This window comes from Mercenaria mercenaria, chromosome 13 (genome assembly GCF_021730395.1).
Source record: "Mercenaria mercenaria strain notata chromosome 13, MADL_Memer_1, whole genome shotgun sequence".
NCBI classification, from domain to species: Eukaryota; Metazoa; Mollusca; class Bivalvia; order Venerida; family Veneridae; genus Mercenaria; species Mercenaria mercenaria.
The window spans coordinates 16,731,034-16,753,801 of record NC_069373.1 but is presented as its reverse complement, the minus strand read 5'-3'; the positions used below and the strand labels follow the sequence as shown (position 1 = coordinate 16,753,801).

The 22,768-nt window shown below is 36.1% G+C and overlaps 1 protein-coding gene across 1 annotated transcript in view; it reads right to left on the bottom strand.

Annotated features, from left to right (window-relative positions):
• The window catches only part of LOC123529605 (serine/threonine-protein kinase mTOR-like), a 106,770-nt gene that overhangs the window by 67,557 nt on the left and 16,445 nt on the right, over positions 1 to 22,768 (bottom strand). Inside the window, exons 9-17 of the mRNA XM_053520765.1 lie at positions 21,367 to 21,479; positions 20,678 to 20,857; positions 19,982 to 20,274; positions 18,635 to 18,718; positions 17,909 to 18,027; positions 17,382 to 17,478; positions 13,960 to 14,165; positions 13,287 to 13,290; positions 7,197 to 7,444 (exon numbers count right to left, since the gene is read on the bottom strand). Coding sequence (XP_053376740.1) covers positions 7,197 to 7,444; positions 13,287 to 13,290; positions 13,960 to 14,165; positions 17,382 to 17,478; positions 17,909 to 18,027; positions 18,635 to 18,718; positions 19,982 to 20,274; positions 20,678 to 20,857; positions 21,367 to 21,479 — 1,344 coding nt within the window. The remainder of the gene's footprint in view (positions 1 to 7,196; positions 7,445 to 13,286; positions 13,291 to 13,959; positions 14,166 to 17,381; positions 17,479 to 17,908; positions 18,028 to 18,634; positions 18,719 to 19,981; positions 20,275 to 20,677; positions 20,858 to 21,366; positions 21,480 to 22,768) is intronic.

Sequence of the window (22,768 nt, the reverse complement as noted above, 5' to 3'; positions counted from 1 at the left end):
AATTCAATATCTTCATTAGTTTTGGAGATAGTAACTTGCATGCAAAACTTTAACCAGGATTTTTTATGTCCAAAAGGGGGCATAATTTGCTGAAAATACATGTCAGAGTTATGGAACTTGACCCAGTGAGGTTGGTAATTGACCTAGAAAAAGAAAAAATAAGTTTCAAAGCTATATGCTTTTAAATGATAGCTGTATGTACTTGCATGCAAAACTTTAACCAACGTGTGACGCCGACACTGACGCCAGGGTGAGTAGAATAGCTATACTATTCTTCGAATAGTCGAGCTAAAAATAATAGGGCCACCCTTATTGTGGCACCTGATTGGGTGGACAGTGCTGGGGGTGAAGGTGGTGGTTTCAGCATATGGTTTGATGGAAAATGAGCACAGGGTAAATGGCCTATTAAATGGGTATCAAGCGGGATGATTAGGGACATGACTTTTTTAGAACTGTTTCCTGTGGTGGCTGCACTAATAACTTGGGCAAGCTTGCTACAAAACAAAAGAGAACTGTTTTATGTGGAAAGTCAGGTTGCAGTGCAAACTTGTAACCCAGGTTATGATTTTAGTCAGGAACAGGGTTTTAACTTTGCTGTCACACAACATCTCTATAAAAGCTAAGTTATAATATCCCGTCAACAAGAAGGTCATGATGACCCTGGATCGCTCACCTGAGTAATATGAGCTACATGTTTCAAAGATCAAACTGATGATAAAATATTAAGAAAGTCAGTAGGTCACATTCAAGGTCAATGAAATTCATTTTTATGATTGGTGTGCAAAACTGTGTATGTCATCAAAATTTCAAGGCTGTATCTTAAAAAACAAGAAAGTAGGTCAGTAGGTCAAGGTCACAGTCAAGTGACATCATATTACTTGGGGTCATCAGGTAATTATAATTAAACTGTCCTGGAAATAGGATCAAATGATTTTTAAAGTATTCTTTCCTATATAACTCATATAATAACTAAGTGACCCCAGGGCAGGGCCTCTATTAACCCCACGGGCATAATTTGAATAATTTTGGTAGAGGACTACTAGACAATGCATCATACCAAATATCAAAAGCATAGGTTGTATGGTTATAGACAAGAAGATTTTTAAAGTTTTTTCCTGTATAAGTCTATATAAAGCTTCGGACCCCCAGGGTAGGGCCTCTTTTCACACCAAGGGTACAATTAGAACAAACTTGGTTGAAGACCATAAGACAAGGCTACAAACCAATATCAAAGGTCTAAGTGTTGTGGTTTCAGACAAGAAGATTTTTAAACTTTTTTTCCTATATACAGTCAGGGATGTAACTGTTTCAAGTTATCGCATTTTATAACCCATTCGAGTTATTGCTTAAACTTTCATAACTCGTTTCAGTTATCATAAACTATTACAAAGCCCTCCTGTGCCAATTCTTCATTTTGAATGAGACAAATGCAATTATTTCCTGAATCCTTGACCTTTTATCTTTCCAGCTATGCAGTAAAAAATTTTACGCAAGGCTGATTAAGTTTTACGCAAAAGGTTTAAAGCTATAAAACTCTTAATATCCCATTATGCTTATCAGGTCATGATCAGACTAAAAGAGAATTTGATTAACCACAGTTTGCTACTAATTTCACTTTAAAGGTCACTTTGTGAGAACAGTAAAAAGACTTTTTTTTAATAACTTACCTGTGTTAACTATATTTTATAACTAATAAAGGTTATAGAATGCTTGAAAAAGTAACTGAAATAGGTTACATAACTTAAAACAGTTACACCCCTGACTGATATAAGTCTATGTAAAATTTGGGACCTCTGGGGCGGGGCCATATTCGACCCTAGAGGGATAATTTGAACAATCTTGGTAGAGGACCACTAGATGATGCTATATACCAAAGCCCTAGGCCGTGTGGTTTTGTACAAAAAGATTTTTAAAGTTTTTCCTTTAGGTTGCCAAGGCAACCAGAGTTCTTCATTGAATTCAATTCCTTGAACAATTTTGAAATGGGGCCACCCAAGGATCATTCCTGTGAAGTTTGGTGTAATTCTGCCCACTGGTTTTCAAGAAGATTTTTTTTAGAAAATGTTGATGGACACACGACGCACGACGGACATTGAGCGGTCACAATAGCTCACCATGAGCCTTTGGCTCAGGTGAGCTAAAAAAGAATATTATAATAATTGCAGATGCTCTTTCTCATTTGCAGTGGGATAAGTTCTATGGGAATCAGCTCCATCCAAGATACCCCCTAATCTGGACCACTTGACAAGTGTGGGGTGGAATTTGCTTGATCTGGCATCATCAGATAGTACTAAACGAACTTATTCCATGGCCTTGCGACAGTTTTCATCTTTTCATACTGTTTATCAATTGGAACAAGTATGGCCAGCCCCTGCACATGAATTATTACAATCCACCCAGGTATTTCTTACTATCACAAGCTTCAAGGTTTACCAGGTACTACAACCTCTTTCTTGATATGCAAAGCTTAAGAAGGTTTGCGAAAAGGCATAGGGGCTCTCATCTAGATACCAGGTCTCCCATCACACTTGAGATTTTAGGGAGAATTTTTGGCTGCCTTGACAGTGTCTGTTCAAGTCATTATGAAGTGATGCTTTTTGCTTACGCCTTTTCAACTGCTTTCTTAGCAACTTTTACGAGTCGGTGACTTAACCGAGGCTAACAAGAAACATCTTGACACAAAATTGGCAATCATCATCGCAATATCAGAGGAATTAATTACACACAAGTCAAGTGTTTGTTTATTCGTTTTTTTTTCTCTTTAAGTCTTTAGTCTGACAAAGAAAAATGTGTGAAAAATATGACTTCTGTGTCCTGGACTCTAAAAATGGCATAGAACTAGACCAAATTGCCACTTTTGAAATGGCTTCTTTTAGATCTAAATGTCCGATGGAAGATTCTTGGAAGGCACAACTTCAAAAAAAGCTAAAATTGCTAAAGAATCACCAGTTAGGATATTTTGATGATTCTTCAAAATTCAAACAAATTCACAAAAAAGATGCTGTTAATAAACATGCAAAATCTAAAGGAAATTATTAATTATTTATGTCTTTATAAGTTGAGAGTGAATTTGAAATGTAATCTAATTGTGTTCAAAACTGAAATGACCCAAAAGGAGTTTAAATCACAAGTATATTAATATACCAACAAAACATTAGCTAAAACAGGTCCTTACAACAGGATTGGAGCTCCTTCAGTAACCGGTTTTGAAGGGTTAACATTAACAAGAGCTTGTAGAACATGAAATGCCCCAATTGATGCATTCAGTAATTGCACAAGGAACAGAAATTATTTGCTCACTGTAAACAAAGTTCTACTGTTCTGGTTCAATGTGACCTTGAACTTTGACCTATTGACCTCAAAATCAACAGGAGTCATCTGCTGGTCGTGATCAACTGCCCTATCAAGTTTCTTGATCCTTGGCCCAAGCATTCTCAAGTAATCGTCTGGAAACGGTTTAACTGTTCCGGGTCACTGTAACCTTGACCTTTGACCTACTGACCTCAAATTCAATAGGGGTCATCTGCTGGTCAAGATTGACATCTCTATCAACTTTCATGATCCTTGGACCAAGCGTTCTCGAGTTATCGTCCGAACACCGTTTAACTGTTCCTGGCCAATGTGACCATGAACTTTGACCTAATGACCTTAAAATTAATGAGGGCATGTGCCGGTCATGACCAACCTCCCTATCAATTTTCCTGATCCTAGGCCCAAGCATTCTTGAGTTATCATCCAGAAACCGTTTAACTGTTCAGGGTCACTGTGACCTTGATCTTTGACCTACTGACCTCAAAACAGATATGGGTCATCTGCTGGTCATGATCAACCTCCCTATCAGCTTTCATGATCCTAGGCCAAAGCATTCTTGAGTTATCATCCAGAAACCGTTTAACTGTTCAGGGTCACTGTGACCTTGACCTTTGACATACTGATCTCAAAATCATTAGGGGTCATCTGCTGGTCAAGACCAACCTCCCTATCAACTTTCATGATCCTAGGCCAAAGCCTTCTTGAGTTATCATACGGAAACTGTTTAACTGTTCAGGGTCACTGTGACCTTAACCTTTGACATACTGATCTCAAGATCAATAGGGGTCATCTGCTTGTCATGACCAACCTCCCTATCAACTTTCATGATCCTAGGCTCAAGCATTCTGGAGTTATCATCCTGAAACGGATTGGTCTACATACCGACCGACCCGACCGACATTTGCAAAACAATATACCCCTCCTTCTTCGAAGGTGGGTACAAAAACACATTAACCAACACAAGACTACTTTTTAAAAGATACTACAAGCTTAAAAGGTATAAATATTTTCATTTAAAAAAGACCCAAGCTATAGGTAAAATATCTCCATTTAATAATGGAAACTACAATATTTTCGACACATGAGAGGACACCCATCCCTGTGACAGACTATCAAACTTTTCTCAGCCCAGTGTGGGCCCTGGGGAAGTGTCATTTATAACACTTGCAGAAATTAGGGTTTTGTTGAATTCTTAAACTTGCAAGGAGGGAACAGGTGCGAACTGCTAATATCGTGATTTGGAAAATTCTAGGCTGCAGGAGCCTGGGCCTACTTCAACAGTTCGGTCTATGGTGACACCTAGCTGGACCAATTTTAGAATAAAACACCCACGATTACCTCCCTTGTCTATGGTATCACCTAGCTGGTAGCATATCAGGCATTCGGGTTAAGCCCTAAGAACAAAAATAAGCTAGGTTTTTCCCACACTTCCTGTAATTGGTTTCATCTGGGGCGATATTATATTAACATAGTCCCTGGGACGCCGCTAAGATAACAAGAGGGCCAAGATGGCCCTAGGTCGCTCACCTAAGAAACACACCATAACAGTGTAAAACATGTTTGACCTAGTGATTTCATGGAAACAAATATTCTGACCAATTTTCATTAAGATTGGACCAAAAAATTGGTCTCTTGCGATAAAACAAGCATTTTCTTAGATATGACCTAGTTTTTGACCCTAGATGACCCATGTTCAAACTCGACCTAGATTTCATCAAGGCAATCATTCTGACCAAACTTCATGAAGATCAATTGAAAAATACAGCCTCTATCACATACACAAGTTTTTTCTTTGATTTGACCAAGTGACCTAGTTTTTGACCTCAGATGACCCATATTCAAATTCGACCTAGATTTCATCAAGGCAATCATCCTGACCAAATTTCATAAAAATCAATTGAAAAAAACAACTCTATTGCATACACAGATTTTTCTTTAATTTGACCTAGTGACCTAGTTTTTGACCTCAGATAACCCATATTCAAACTCGACCTAGATTTCATCAAGGCAATCACTCTGACAAAATTTCATGAAGATCAATTGAAAAATACATCCTCTATTGCATACACAATGTTTTTCTTCGATTTGACCTAGTGACCTAGTTTTTGACCCCAGATGACCCATTTTCAAACTCGTCCTATATTTTATCAAGGTAATCATTCTGGCTAAATTTCATGAAGATCAGTTGAAAAATACAGCCTCTATTGCATACACAAGGTTTTTCTTTGATTTGACCTAGTGACCTAGTTTTTCACCCGAGATAACCCATTTTCGAATTTGGTCTAAATTTCATCAAGGTAATCATTCTGACTAAAATTCATGAAGATCAATTGAAAAATACAGCCTCTATCGCATACACAAGGTTTTTCCTTGATCTGGACCTAGTGACCTAGTTTTTGACCCCAGATGACCCATTTTCGAACTCGGCCTAGATTTTATCAAGGTAATCATTCTGACCAAAAATCATGAAGATCAATTGAAAAATACCACCTCTATCGCATACACAAGGTTTTTTCTTTGATTTGGCCTAGTGACCTAGTTTTTGGACCCGAGATGACCCATTTTCGAACTCGGCCTAGATTTCATCAAGGCAATCATTCTGACCAACATTCATGAAAATCAATTGAAAAATACAGCCTCTAGCGCATACACAAGGTTTTTCTTTGATTTGACCTAGTGACCTAGTTTTTGACCCGAGATGACCCATTTTCGAACTCGGCCTAGATTTCATCAAGGTTATCATTCTGACCAATATTCATGAAGATCAATTGAAAAATACAGCCTCTAGCGCATACACAAGGTTTTTCTTTGATTTGACATCGTGACCTAGTTTTTGACCCGAGATGACCCGTTTTCGGACTCGGCCTAGATTTCATCAAGGCAATCATTCTGACCATTATTCATGAAGATCAATTGAAAAATACAGCCTCTATCGCATACACAAGGTTTTTCTTTGATTTGACCTAGTGACCTAGTTTTTCACCCAAGATGACCCATTTTCGAACTCAGCCTAGATTTCATCAAGGTTATCATTCTGACCAATATTCATGAAGATGAATTGAAAAATTCAGCCTCTATCGCATACACAAGGTTTTTCTTTGATTTGACCTAGTGACCTAGTTTTTGACCCGAGATGACCCATTTTCGAACTCGGCCTAGATTTCATCAAGGTTATCATTCTGACCAATATTCATAAAGATTAATTGAAAAATACAGCCTCTATCGCATACACAAGCTAAATGTTGACAGACAGACGACAGACAGACGACAGACGGACGACAGACGACGGACGCCGGACATCGAGCGATCAGAAAAACTCACCTGAGCATTGCTCAGGTGAGCTAAAAATTCTATACATAGGTGAAAAGTATTATTTGTACAGGGACGTGCTTTGAAAAGTTGTTAATCAGCTAGCGAACTGATGCTTGGATTTTCCATCTTTTCTCTATGGTAGCACCTAGAGAAAAATTTAACATCACATCGTTAAATCCACTAATTAACTCATATTTGATTTTGTGTGTCATTATTCAATTCACATGTACGTGCTCATGTTTAACATGTTGGAATGGTTTTATATGAATATACATATATATGCATAATAACATTTCGATGCCAAATACAAGTTCTTCTAGTCAGTATTAAATATATTAGTGAAAGTAGTTGTTAGTTGTTATTACTGTCATAAAATAACGCTTGAAAGAAAGTCATTTCAACTATTTTGTAGATACAGTAGAAAAGATTTTTTTTTCTTCAGGGCTTTGTAAGCGGCTAAACAGTTACTCTTAAGCCAAATATTCCTATCTACACCTAAACTAAAGAATGATTTGTATAATCCTGATCCTGATCATAAAAGAAGTAAATAGAAAAGCTAAACATGAACTTACATCTCTGAAATTTTGGTCAGCTGATCGTATCACAGTTAAGTAAGCTGGTATAACCTGCTGAATATACGGTACACACTTGATCCCGAGACTCTTAAATATAAATGTTATCGCCTGAACCACCATTGTGTGATGTTTTGACAAGGTTGGATCTCGGATTATTCGCATCAAAGTTGCTATGGCAATTGCTGGGTAGAATTCTTCCAATGTGGCCGAGGCACTCATATTAGCAAGCATCTCACTTGTGTTTTCTGAAGTAAAAAATTATACATTAATGATTGTAGCTAACAAATTTATGTGTTTTTTGCCAGTGTGTATCCCCCAATTTAGTATCAAATGCTGTATTTCTTTACATATAAATAAACATAATATATTTCCCATTCATAATCAATTACTGGAACAGGGAATTGGGAAAGTGTCTTGTTGGTTAAATAGATCTATTTTGGTATACTGACTCAGGCCTCGACCTCAACTTTTTTCAGCAGTTGCCAGCAGGTCCACCAACTGCTAAAATCTAGTAGACCTACTCAGACTTTAGTGGACCTCCAATTCTATTACAAAAATTGTGATGTTGTAGACGTCATAACTTTATACGACTCAAAGAAACAGGACTTATTTCTAAAATAATTAAAAATGAAGACTGTAGCAATCTGTTATCCCGAAAATAATTGTTTTGAAAAGTGTCCCAAAATATGGACACAATAATCATCATCCATCCGACCCGTGTTGAAAATGAAAAAAAAACCAAAAAAAAAACCAAAAAACCATTAACAATTGTCTGTAATTATTCTGTTGATAAACAAAGAAATTGGCCTTATTTTCATTATCAATTAACACCTCCTCAAAGAGCTAAATGAAGTGTGTCAGTTTAAATATTATGGCATCTGAAGTGGAGATCAAAGCGGTATAGTTGCCCGAGATTGTCATGGCATTACGTCATGTTTTCGCGCCATGTGACACATCACTGTCTGATTGTACTTTCTCGATTCCTTAAATTGTTGAGAAGAAATCAATAAAAAAGTTTTTTCTTTATTTTTTTAAAAGCGAATGTGCAATATCCCGAATAAACTGACATGTAAATGTGTTAAACCGTGAACGATAATAGTGGATATTCTACCTCTGCGACCTCAAGGAATTTACATTATTGTTTTAGAAGAATATCTAACAAAGTGTTGTGTCAAAAAATACATGTACAAAGAATCATTTAAAACTTACTAAAAACCGCAACGACATCATACTGCTTTATTTTAAAACCACAATTTCTATTTACGTTCACGAGGTCACGTAACCTATTCTGCCGCGCTAACAGAAATCTGTTTGCCAAAAATCGTTTTACTCCATGTATTTAAATTGCTGCCGCTTTTTCATTATTTAAGATTTTTTAATTGTGTTTTTTGTTCTTTCTGGTCAAAAGTCTGTATTTTATTACCATAGTATGTACCGTTTATTTACTTTAAGAAAGAAATAAATAATGAAGATCGCGCTGTTAGAAATTTTACGAAACATTATATGAAAATTTGATCGTTTTTAAAGAATTTGCCTACATTCCTGTCGATATCTTATTAAAATTGTTATAGAATTCAAATTGTATTAGTTCTCAAGCGGTGTTGAAAATTTGAAGCGATTATATTAAAAAATGAATGCACTACGCGCGTTTTTTGTGTCAAAAGTAACCGCGATGTAAATTAGATATTACGATAGGGCGCAGGTGCTTGTGGAATGGAAAATTACCAGCATGACGTTTTGATATTTTTACGATTCGCGGGTAAATTCCAGTCAACCCAGGTAATTTTGCCTGATGTAATTTCTCAATTTGGTAAAGTTACCACCTAAAAACCACTCGCCCGATCGGTGGAGTAGTCCATTTGTGCTATCCTGACTTAAACTCGCCAATGCTTATAACTGTAGAATGCCTTACTTAAGGCAAAATCAACTTTCGTTTTGTGAATTCTCCGATATGGGTACGATTTTTTCCTCTTATTTTTCACTTTTAAGGGTTTTATTTTACTTGCAGACCGTGACTGAAAATTGGTTGACCGTTGGTCTACCCAACTTTTGATAGTTAGTGGACCTGCCAATATTTTGGTTGCGTTGGTCCAACGGTCCATCGCTAAGGTCGAGGCCTGCTGACTTGACCACAGGAAAACAGAAATTATACAGTTCTCAGAATTTGATTATTTGATACAAACACAGTTCTATTACTAAAAGCAGTTGAATTTACATTAATAAAAAATCAGATAAAATTCAAACAGAGAAGTTATCATTAGAATCTTTTAAAAAATACAAGATCATTAGCGATACATCAAAGGTTACATCATAAACAACAAAGTTAACTTAAGTCTAACCTCCATCCCCCCTACCATCCACCACAGGGTCACTCTAAACAAAGTTTGAAAACCTTTTATTTTGTATTTTTACAGTTGTATACACATTATTGTACAGTCAGATGTTCCTTTCAAACTTCTGAAAGTTCCATGAATGCAAGTGAATAATTTACCATCCTGGGAGGGGTCAGGACGGGTTTTTTGGACCCAGAATGCGGGAGAAACTTTTCCCCAGACCCCCCCTTTTCTGTATCAAAACCAAAGGGGTTTCCTTTTTGTTGTGGGGCCCAGGGCTCCAAGGACCCCCCATTTACTCTCAACACCTGCAAATTTTGTTTTTCTTTCCCTTTTTAATTATATTATTTTGCTGGTAAAAAACCCTTAACCATTTATCATGTTGCCAAAAACTTTCCCTTTTGAAAAAAAAGTTTGACTACTTTTTTAAAACAGCTTTTTCATTTAAAGTTACCCCAGTTGTTTAAACCAAAACCAGTGTTCTGGATTTTTGCCCAATTTAAAGACTTGTTCTCTAAAAATTTTACGGGCCCAAAAAAAAACCCCCTTAAGAAATTTTATTAAGTCAAAATATTTTGGGTTTCTTTTTTTCCCAAATCTAAAACTGGGACTTTTTCTAAAAGTGTTTGACTGAAACTAGAGCTTTCCCAGAAAAAAAATTTTAAACCCAAAAAAAATTTTTTTAATTTAAAAAAGGGGGAAATTAACTCTATAAAAAATTCAAATCAGAATTAGGGGGGACTTTTTCCCCTGGTGTAGATTTTGGGATAGAAAAATAACTTTTTTTACATTTCAAGTCAAAAGCTTTGTAGAAACGGGAGATACAAAAATTTTATAAAAAAATTAAAAAACCAATGCCGGGCCCCCGAGCTAACAAAGATCCCTGCAAAAACCCTTTTTTTTCTTCGAAAAAGTCCATTTTTTAAAAATAAAAAAACCCCCGGGGAAATTTCCAACTTGTAAATTTCCACAGATTGGGTTCTATTATGATTGACTGCGAAAGGCTTTTGTTTAAATATTCCAACTGCTGAAAATTTATCCCCAAAAAAAATTTTTCTAAATGCAAGAAAAAATAGCTGAACAAAGCAAAAAAACCCTCTCTGGGGAAATCCCATTTGATTGTTCTTTTCTTAAGGAACCCCAAAACCCTTTTCCATTTAGTTTGGGATTTTTTTTTTGAAAGGGTCCACCCCCTTACCCTTTTACTTAAATTTCAACGGGGCCCCAATTGTCCCCCAATGACCCCTGGAATTGTAAAAACGGGGTTTTTGGGTTGAAAAAATCCCCTTTTTATTACAAAAACGGGTAATGAAAAAGATGTTTTCCAGAAAAAAACAGGGTCCCCCTAAACTGATTTGTATCCCCAAATACTAGACAAAAAGGGGAACCCATCCTTCCCAAAATTTAAATTTAACAGTAAACAGTTCTTTTTTTTGACTTTTTTCGAATTTGATGCCCGTGAAACGGGTCTTGCCCTTTGGACATCTGTTAAAAATGTACAGCTCTCACCTTTGACTTTTCAAAGTCTATGAAAAAGTTTAACCAAAAACCCCAACAGTTTGAGATGCATCCCTTTCTTTTGGGAAAAAATTTTAAATAAAAATTTTTTCTTCAATTTAAAAAAAAAACATTTTCCAAGTCCCAACAACATTTTATTTGTTTCGAAAATTTTAAAACCTTTTAACAAAAAAAAAAAGGTTGCTTTAAGGTCCTGCCCTTTACTGATAACCCCCACAGGGGTTTCCATACATAGGTTGAAGGTCGGGGGAGAGGTTCCCCGAGGTGTCCCATATTTTTTGGAAACTTTTTTAAAATTGGTTTGAAAACCTTTTCATTTTTTAAACCCTTACATAAATAAAAGTGTTAAAATGATAAAGTGAGAGAAACCCGTATTAAAGGGGCCGCGCCATGAAAAAACCAACATAGTGGCTTTGGGGACCAGCAGGGAAACCGGGACCACCCTGTGAAATCCGCGAAAAGTCGGGTTTCGGGAACCCATGCTGTTCGCTTAAAACCCCTTCTGCAGTTAGAAAAAACCTTTGGGCGAACAGAGGGATCCTGCCCAAAACTGCGAGATGCCCCAAGGTTTGGTTTTGGATCCTTGCTGGTCGAAAAAGGCCCACTATTTTTGGTTTTTCATGGCGCACCCCAAAAATATTTTAATAAAAACCCCTTACCTCTGTTTCTGTAATCTGGGAATTTTGGGTAACGGGTTAAAAAGTGATAGGAAAACAGCTCTTTCCATTGATTTCCCTCTTTCCCCAATTCCGCTCACCGGTTTTAAATTACAAAAAAAATATAAAATCACTTGAAAAAAACTTCTTTTCTTTAAATTCTTTGCCTAAAAAACAAAAATTTTTTCAAAAATTTTTTATTTTTGTCTTAAAAAAAATTTAAAAAACCCCTTATTTTTTTTAAAATCTGATAGGGAAGGCAGGTCAATATTATCAAGCCTAGCCCGTTTCTGGTTGTTTCAAAAATTTTTTTATGCAACTTATTTTTTGAAGGATTTCTTTTTTGGGGGGACTTTGTAGGAAGGAAAAAAAATTTTTTGGGTGAAATTTATTAATAATTTCGGGGATTTTGAATCTTTTAAACCCCCCTTTTTTTCAAAAATTTTAAAGGGGGGGAAGGTCTAAAATATATGTTGCATTCCATAAAGGGGAAATAATATGTGTAACTTTCCTACTTTTTTTAAATTTATGGGGTGGTGCATTTTTTCTTCAAAAAGAAAAAGGGTATTTTTAAAAATTTTGGGATTTGTCTCCAGGAAGGGGGAGATAATTCAAGCTCAGGGCATTTTTGGGAATTTTGTAAAAAAATATACGGTATTTTGAGTCCCAAAAGGGGGTCAAAGAAATGAAAAATTTTTTTTAGGGCTCTTCAACCCACCCTTTTGGGCCCAATTTTTCCAGCAGGAAATTTCCAATTTTACTTTTTTCGGAAAAATTTTTTTTCACCCATAGTAGCATGGGCCCTGTTACTTACTAAACCGCCCTTGTATATTGTACGTTTTGTTTTGTCAAGTGTAACGCCATTTCTAAATAGTATTTTAATTACAGGCGTCTTTTAAACAAAAAACCCGTGCTGGATTTTTTCATTCTTTAAATTTAAAGGTAGTAAAAAAACATCCCAAATTTTAAAAACACAACTTGCCCGGGGTTTCCCAAAATTACAGCCTGACCCGGGGGTATTGTACCTAATTTTTCTTACTGTTTAGGCCCCAAATTATTTTGTTTTCTTATTTACCTGGGGTTGTTCCCCTTTTGGGGAGCCGCCCCATCACAGTTTCTGAAGGGTTCGGATTGGATTTTTTCAGCTTTTGGAATTAAAAACCGGGGGGGGAAAAAAAACATGTATATTGATGCCCCAAAAGGGCTGCGATTTTCGTTTTAAAAAAATTTCCAAAAAATGAAACCAGCTCTAAAGGAATGAAATAACTAAACCCTTTGGTTATAAGAAAAAATTTCCCGCTCAAGCCGGGTTTTTTTTTTTTTTTTTTCAAACCAATTTTTCCCCTATTATTTATGTTTTTTAACCCCTAAGAGAAAAAAATTTCATTATCATATGTTTTAAACCCAATGAAGACACCAATATTCCCCAAAATGTAAAAGGGAAAATGGGTTTAAGAAAAAACATGCATAAGAAATTAAAACTGTGTAATTTTAAAAATCCCTTTTAAAGAAAAGCAAAAAAATTACTGAAAATAAATTAAAAAAATTTTTTCACTATTTTTCTTAATTTAAGGGCAAACCCACCTAAAAAAATAAAACAATCATACCTTTTAATTTTAGGAACCCTGTAAAAGGGCCCTACGAAACCTGGCCGCCCTTAGCTAAAAAGAAAGAAACCCAGGGGGCCTTTTCTGCTTTTCCTTGTTCCGTCCTACCGCTATGCTCCAACTCTGTCAGGATCTAAACATTTAAAACCCAAATGGCCCGGGTTTTTAAAATTTTTTTGTTTTCAACCAAATTTGGGGGTTTTTTTAAACCAACCGGTATTCCTCAACTTTATACCAATTTTCGAAAAATGCCCCCGGGAAAATTGCTTAAAAAATTTCCCACCGCTGGTCTCCCTAAAACCCTTTCTAAGATGTAAGGTGGCTAAATGTTTAGTCGAACAGGGGGGACACTGACCCGAAAAAACCGGGCTGTTAAATGCCAGCAAAAATTTTTCCACGCAAAAAAAAATGTCACACCCCCCTATAAAAAATATTTTTTTAAGGGAAAAAAACAGTATCAATTTAAAAAAAAGGGGGAGGGGCCCGGAAAAAACCCCCAAAAATCAAAACAAAATGAAACTTTACATTCTCAAACCTGAAATATCCTTTTTCAATTGAGTTAAAACAGGGAAATTCTAGAAGTCTATTAATTTGTCAGTGAAAACAATAAACAAAAAATTTCTTTAAATGACAGCCTAACTCTAACCTGAATCAGTGTTTTCCTTAGTGACGGCATTACATAGGCAGGATTTTTGCTGCTTAAGCGTCCAATCATACAGATGGCAATCTCTCTGATTTCAAATACCTCGTCGTTAAGGGCAACAAACAGTGCTGACAGGTTCTCAGCTTGAGCTAAATGGTCATCAAACCTCTCATCCAGGGAACCGAGAACGCACAGGCGTATATCTGGATCTAACAGTAAAAGAAAGTAAACTAAGCTTCATGTAACTTCTGAACTGTTGCATGACCACCTAAAATGCTTGCTGGATGTGTTTTGTTACATTCAAAGTCTCAACAAGAGCTGTCCGTAAGACAGCGTGCTCCACTATTCGGCGATTTGACAGTAACATGAAAATAATACCAAGTATAACAACTTGGTGACCCTGACCTTGGATATAATAAGCTCACTTGTGTGTTTGTATGCTGGACAATGTTTATGTGAACTTACAGTAAGATATAAGAATTAATAACAAAGATATGACAGAAAATCAAAGGTTGCCAAAAAACTTTAACCTTAAAAATAACCTAAGTATAACACTTTGGTGACCTTGACCTTGGGTATAATGGGCCCAGCCCATGCACATAATTTGTTTGCATGCTGAGCAATGTTAATGTGACGTTACAGTAAGGTATAAGCAATAGTAACAAAGAACAAGAGGACCATGATGGTCCTGAATCGCTCACCTCTTCCCACATGACCCAGTTTTGAGTATGACGTCGTTTTTTCTATTATTTGACATAGTGACTTTTGAACTTGACCTAGATATTATCAAAATAAAAATTCTGACCAATTTTCAAGAAGATCCATTGAAAAATATGGTCTCTAAGAGAGGCTACAAGGTTTTTCTATTATTTGACCTATTGACCTAGTTTTGAAGGTATGTGACCCTGTTTTGAATTTTACCTAGATATCATCAAGGAGAACATTCTCACTAATTTTCATGAAGATCTCATGAAAAATATGGCCTCTAGAGAGGTCATAAGGTTTTTCTATTTTTATACCTACTGGCCTAGTTTTTGACCGCATGTGACCCAGTTTCGAAACTGATCTAGATATCATCAAGGTGAACATTCAGATCAATTTTCATGAAGATCCATTGAAAAATATGGCCTCTAGAGAGGTCAATAGATTTTAATAATTTTAGACCTACTGACCTAGTTTTCGATCGCAGCTAACCCAGTTTCAAACTTGACCTAGTAATCATCAAGATGAACATTCAGACCAACTTTCATACAGATCCCATGAAAAGTATGGCCTCTAGAGAGGTCACAAGTTTTTTTTATTATTTGACCTACTGACCTAGTTTTTTAAGGCACGCGACCAAGTTTGGAACTTGACCTAGATATCATCAAGGTGAACATTCTGACCAATTTTTAAGGAGATCCATTCACAAGTATGGCCTCTAGAGAGGTCACAAGGTTTTTCTATTTTTAGACCTACTGACCTAGGTTTTGACCGCACATGACCCTGTTTCGAACTTGACCTAGATATCATCAAGATGAACATTCAGACCAACTTTCATACAGATCCCATGAAAAATATGGCCTTTAGAGAGGTCACAAGGTTTTTATATTATTTGACTTACCGACCTAGTTTTTGATGGCACGTGACCCACTTTCGAAACTGACCTAGATATCATCAAGATGAACATTCAGACCAACTTTCATACAGATCCCATGAAAAATATGGCCTCTAGAGAGGTCACAATGTTCTTCTATTATTTGACCTACTGACCTAGTTTTTGATGGCACGTGACCCACTTTCAAATATGACCTAGATATCATCAGGGTGAACATTCTGACCAATTTTCATGAAGATCTCATGAAATATATGGCTTCTATAGAGGTCACAAGGTTTTTCTATTTTTAGACCTACTGACCTAGTTTTTGACCGCACGTGACCTAGTTTCGAACCTGACCTAGATATCATCAAGATGAACATTCAGACCAACTTTCATAACAGATCCCATGAAAAATATGGCCTTTAGAGAGGTCACAAGGTTTTTCTATTATTAGACCTACTGACCTAGTTTTTGAAGGCACGAGACCCAGTTTCGAACTTGACCTAGATATCATCAAGATGAACATTCTGATTAATTTTTATGGAGATCCATTCACAAGTATGGCCTCTAGAGAGCTCATAAGGTCTTTCTATTTTTAGACCTACTGACCTAGTTTTTGACCACACATGACCCTGTTTCAAACTTGATCTAGATATCATCAAGATGAACATTCAGACTAATTTTCATACAGATCCCATGAAAATAATGGCCTCTAGAGGTCACAACGTTTTTCTATTATTTGTCCTACTGACCTAGTTTTTGACTGCACGTGACCCACTTTCGAACTTGATCTAGATATCATCAAGATGAACATTCTGACCAATTTTCATGAAGATCTCATGAAATATATGGCCTCTAGAGAGGTCACAAGGTTTTTCTATTTTTAGACCTACTGACCTACTTTTTGACTGCACATGACCCAGTTTCGAACTTAACCTAGATATCATCAAGATGAACATTCAAACCAATGTTCATACAGATCCTATGAAAAATATGGCCTTGAGAGAGGTCACAAGCTTTTTCTATTTTTGACCTAGTTTTTGACGGCACTTGACCCAGTTTCAAACTTGATCTAGATATCATCAAGTTGAACGTTCTGACCAATTTTCATGAAGATCTTGAGAAATATCTGGCCTCTAGAGAGGTCACAAGGTTTTTCTATTTTTAGACCTACTGACCTAGTTTTTGAAGGCACGTGACCCAGTTTTGAAGATGAACATTCTGACCAATTTTCATGAAGATCTTATGAAATATATGGCCTCTAGAGAGGTCACAAGGTTTTTCTATTTTTAGACCTACTGACCTAGTTTTTGAAGGCATGTGACCCAGTTTCGAACTTGACCTAGATATCATCAAGATGAACATTCTGACCAACTTTCATAAAGATCCCATGAAAAATGTGACCTATAGAGTGGTCACAAGCAAAAGTTCACGGACGGACGGACGCACGCACTGACGGACGACGGACACCGCGCGATCACAGAAGCTCACCTTGTCACTTTGTGACAGGTGAGCTAAAAATAGATATCAAACTTGAATGTTCCTTAATTCATAATAAAATCTATATAATCCATATGAAAATTTCTATCAATATGTAAACTCAAGAGTTCCCATTTATATATTTGTTTTTATTGGGTTTAACATTACACTGACACAATTATAAGTTATATCGCAACATCCCATCTTTATATAATGGAGGAAGACGCCTAGGTGCCCCTTCGGGCATTAGTTCATCAAGGGAGGGCACCTTGGTGGAACCACCCACCCTCTGTATGCCAGCTGAAGGGCTTCCTCACATGAAGAATTCTACACCCTAAGCGAGGCTTGAACCCAATTTGCAACTTACCTACATCAGTAATCCCAACAACGAGAAGTTTATTCAGCACCTCAGCTACAGTATTCATAGCAGCCATACTGATCTGACCTTGATTACTGGCTAATAACTGCAAATATTGAAAGCACATGCAAATATCAAAAAATAGCTTTTGTTAGTATCTGTGGAACGACAAATCCGTAAAACAATCTTTTTAAGACTGAAAATTAAACAAAATGTATCTTTTCACTTTTACACTGTTTGTTGTGAAAATTCTCATGACTGGACTATTTAACCTTTAGCCTGCTGTTGACAAGTGATTCTACCTTTGCGAACTGTGCAGACAAAGATCAGCCTGCAGGGATCTGCACTGTTCGCTATTCAGTCACTGAACTTTCAGTGAACACCCCTTTCAATGGTAAGTGGTACTGCCCAAACTGAATGACGGACCAGTTCAATTTAGAAATTTAGCAGGGTAAATGATAAGCTACCACTTAGAATTAAAAGCAGCAACATCCTAAATCTATGAAACTTTTATTTCCTCCAGTTTGTATACTCACATTTAGTAGTGGAGTCAGAAGTCTAGCACATGTTTTCACAGCTTCAGACCTAATCTCCTTGTGCTCACTAGACAGATAATGTTCTGCACAGTGTCGCACAAATTGTGTCAGAGAATGCCCTACAAAAATTAGAATTTAAAGTGTCTTGATCATAAATGATTGCTGTAATTTAGAATTAACTCAAAAATGTTACACAAGAGAACAATCTGGACTTTGTGACTCAATATTTTGAAAATATGTCCCAAAAAAGAATCAAACAATGAAATAATATGTACAATCAATTACTTATTAAAACACAAAGATATACATAGTCTGTGTATGTACTGTTACATTTTTTAAATTCAACATTCCTGAATCTGTACCTATTGTACACTTAAAAATGCATTTATTTTATAATATTTCTCTGTTTTTCATTATGAAACAGTTAATGCATATATCTACTTGACAGAAAAATCAATATACATGTAAGGATCTTTTCGAGTTTAGATACAATCTCTAACTGAAGACACTCAGACTCGTGAATCCTGAATACTCTACCAAAATAACATATACTTACAAAATGATCTTTTTTTTTCTGGAGAACAACACCTTATACTAAAGTCTATACATTCAGTAACTCTATGCAGTTTATTTCAAGTGTATGTGGCTATTTAAACAATGGACACAACAACTGGGTAGCCATATAAAGCCAAATCTGTAGTAAACCACAACAAGAGGAAAACAAACCTTCAAAGTCGAAGCTGCCAAGTGTTTTCAATGCCAGGGTGATACTGGTGACATCCTGACCCTCCACGACAGAAGCTGATGATACTGTAATACAGTAAATACACACGTAGAAATAACTTTATTTAGCCCATTATTATTAACTATACAGTCAAACTTTGCTCAAACTTAGATAATTCAAACTACCCTCTTCGCTCTAACCCATCGTCAGGTCCTGGAAACATCCCTGTATAATGTATATTGTTTGACAGCTCGAACTACAGAAAACTCAAACACACTTTGCCGGTCATGCTGAGTTCAAGTGAATGAAGTTTGACTTTACTGTCTTTCTTCTCTTCCAATCAGCAATCTGCATTTGTACCATGTGACCATCCAATATATTTCCATACTGGTTACTATAAATTCCATATTGGCTTATGTGAATCTCCATGGTAACAAAACAATAACAGCATTTTACAGATAAAATCATCAGCATGAATATTAACATTAATGAAAGCTTGACATGATGCTTCTGTATACGTTTAAAATATTGAATTCAATCACTGTTTTCCTTTATGTCTGAGAAAAATAATCGTAACAAAAACACATTTAACACCGTCTTGTACAATATACTTTAGGGTATATTTGGACTCGTACCAATCCCAAAAATATCAATAAGAAACAAATATCGGCAATGTCCTTTCAAATTACTCGCCCAAATATATCACTAAGTTGTACAGAACAATTTTAAATAACCTAATATTAGTAGAGTTTGCACTTGTTCTCAATTTAAAACAGAGCCAGTGGAAGACAAGGCAACAACACCTAATACACTGGGTAAATAGAGCAGTTTTTTTGTTGAAACAACCAGTTTCGGTCTGATATCGACTTCTCCAGGTTTGTTCTCAATTTGCAAAAAAAACCCTTAAATGTTTAAACAACCTTGTACAAGCTTCCTGGGGAAAGAATATTTATGACTGTTTGTATCATTCTGCTTTAAGCCCTGATGAAATTATATAATATGCATCAAGACTCTCGAATATAATGCAGAAACTAGTTACAAGATATTTTCCATTCAACAGTTACTAAATATTTGAATTTATGCAAGGAAGTTTTCAATTCTGATCTGAGCTACCAGCAATTATATATGAATATCTGTTCATACCGATCTGACTAAACTGCTTTATAAACTATTAACTAGTATCTAGACTTGTAACAATTTTTAAATAAATTTATACAATAATACTGGTGACTTTTGAAAGAACACATGCCATTTCAACCTTTAAAGTGGCCTTAAATCTATTGGGATTAAGATGCAAATGTGTCCAGAATTTACACCGACTATTGTATCTACTATTGAATTTTACATACCAGAAGCTGGTGCTGGCGTTGCGGGACTTCTTGGAGCACCAGCGTGTTTCAAGGGACGTCCCATCAGTATAAGAGAAAGATTCTTCAGCAGTCCATCTTGTATCTCTTTCTTCAGTTGTGGAATCTGTGCTGCAAGGTCCCGCAGTGCTGCAGTTAGTGCTGGGCTCAACCCTGTGACCAACATGGACTCCAGTAAGTCATGTACATCCTTACGCATTCCTGGTCCTATAGCTTTTGCCAGCATGCTTATGCATGTGAATACTGATGGATCTACTACAAAATTCTTGTGTTTCCTGAAAGTGTAAATCACCAAAGTTAACAGCACACTTAACTATCTTCATACTAGCTTACATTAGAAACAAAATTTGTTAAGATGACAAAGGGGCATGATTTTGCTAAAATGTATGCCACAGTTATGAAACTTGCCAGGAGAGGTCATCCCATGATGCCAAAGACTTATGGAGAGTCTGGAAACATTTGGTCAGGTATTTCCTGAGAAACCTGCTTACATGCAAAACTGTCACAAAATTTGTAAGTTACAAAAGGGGCATAATCTTGTAAACATGTAAGCTAGAGTTATGTCACTTGCCACATGAGGTAATCTCATGATGCATGCGTGCGTGTGTGTGTGTGTTCTTTCAAAGTTTTTTTCAACAGAAATTGACCTGTGCTATTTTATCAGCTTTTAATTCTTACTTCGTCTGGGTATCCTTTGACGGCAGAGACAATCTAACTATCTCCATAATACGGGGGATGTGCTTCACAATTTTCTGATGTACAGATATCGCCAGAAGACCTATAGCCTGGAATGCTGTCGTCTTCTCACGCTGAGACTTGAGGGCACCCAGCAGAAAATGTATTGTTTCATCTAAGTACCTGTAATAAAGAGTGAAACTCTGAAAATACCATTTCTTTATATGGACAACCTAGCCTGTAATACAAACACGTTAACAATGGCCCTACATCACTCAATTCAGTTTTACAGCTAAAAATGGTAACAATGCAGTTGATATACATCCAAGAAACATTATTTTCTGCCAAGTAAGTTTGCAAGCAGAATACAAGGTTTCAAAGTTTTCAATACAGTCTTACATGTATCTACCCACCTGTGGCCATTCTTTTAAAGCGTAAAAATGGCTTAACACCTTTAGTACATGGTCACCTTATTAAAATGTCTGCGAAATAAGGTAAAACTGGCATAATTGTTTTCTTCTTTTTATTTAAATAAGCACATCTCCTTTTCCCTTATCAAGTTAAGAAAATGAAGGTAACTTGTTAACGTTTACATGTAAAAGTGGTTTGTCCACTATACAAAGGAAAAATAACTCATACCAAAACTGATTCTTCTGAAAGCAACAAAACATAATAAAGATTATACAACTTACAGCCTGCAGAACAGTTCTGGATTGAATGCTGCCAGTCTAGGAAACACTATAAGCAGCGTCTGTTGTACATATACACTTCTGCTCGACTTGTGACGCAACACCAGTCCACATACCTATGTAATATAAGTATGTGTAACCATAAAGCCAACCTTTAACAAAATATATTTGCTGTTTTTCAATTGAACTAACTTTGTCCCTCCTTTTTAGTCCATGCATGTGATTTTCTCTTCATTGAGACTTAAATTTGATTCAAAAATCACCTGCCTGTCTACTTATTATTTATCATATAGCAGATAACCACCCAACCCCACTTCCCCCGCCCCCAGCATTTCTGGTTGTCCAGTTTAAATCAATCTATCCTAAATAGAGGTCCACCAAAGTCTGACAGTAACAAACCACTTATTTATTCTATAAAGGAAGGATACAAAGCAATTACAATGTTGGCCTGTTGGGTACCGCAATAATTCCTGCTGTGTAAAGATTTGAAATGGATGCCAGATATAAATCAAAATCAACATGAAGTAACTGAAGCTTTAAATAACTAGAATTGTGTCCATAAGACAAGAATGCCCCCACATACTGCAGAGTATGAGGAGATGAACACACAAAATTTCTTCACTATAACCTAATGAAATTAACAAAGGGCCATAACACTGGTCAAAATTCTCAAAGCCTATCCTTTATGGGCATATTCAGGTAAGGTTGTGCATCTGAGCAACTTTTAATTAATCCATTCTTTCAAGAAGTGTATGAAGAGATGAACACACCAAATTTCTTCACTACGGCCTATTTTTGTGAAATTAAGAAAGGGCCATAATTCTAGAAAAAAAAATAGCCACAGAAAAAAGTAAATTATTATGGTCATCTTCGCATCAAGGTCCTTCTTCTGTGAAACTTTCAAGCATATCCATTCAAGCGTTTGAGGAGTTGGACACAAGATTTTTCTCTATATTCTATATAGTAAATCTATCAAAGGGCCATAACTGCAATAACAAGAACTGTCCGTAAAACATCGCGCTCCACTAATCGGCAATTTGACAGTAAAATGAATATATGTCTCAATAAGAGACCTCAACTTTAAAAGGAAGATACACCAAGGGGCATAATTCTGTCAAGAACACAAATTAGAGTTATTGAGATTGTTACCACACATGCAGATGATGATGGTAAAGATATGTTTGAGTTTCAAGTTATCTTATATAGTACCAAAGTTATGTCCAGGAAATGAAGTATGAAAGGGGCATATTTTGGTCAAAAATACAAATCAAGAGTTATGGGGATTGTTACCACACATGCAGATGATGATGATAAAGATACATTTTAAGTTTGAAGTCTTTATCTTATATTGCATTAAAGTTATATCCAGAAAGCAAAGATTGCAAAAAGTACAAAAGGGGCATAA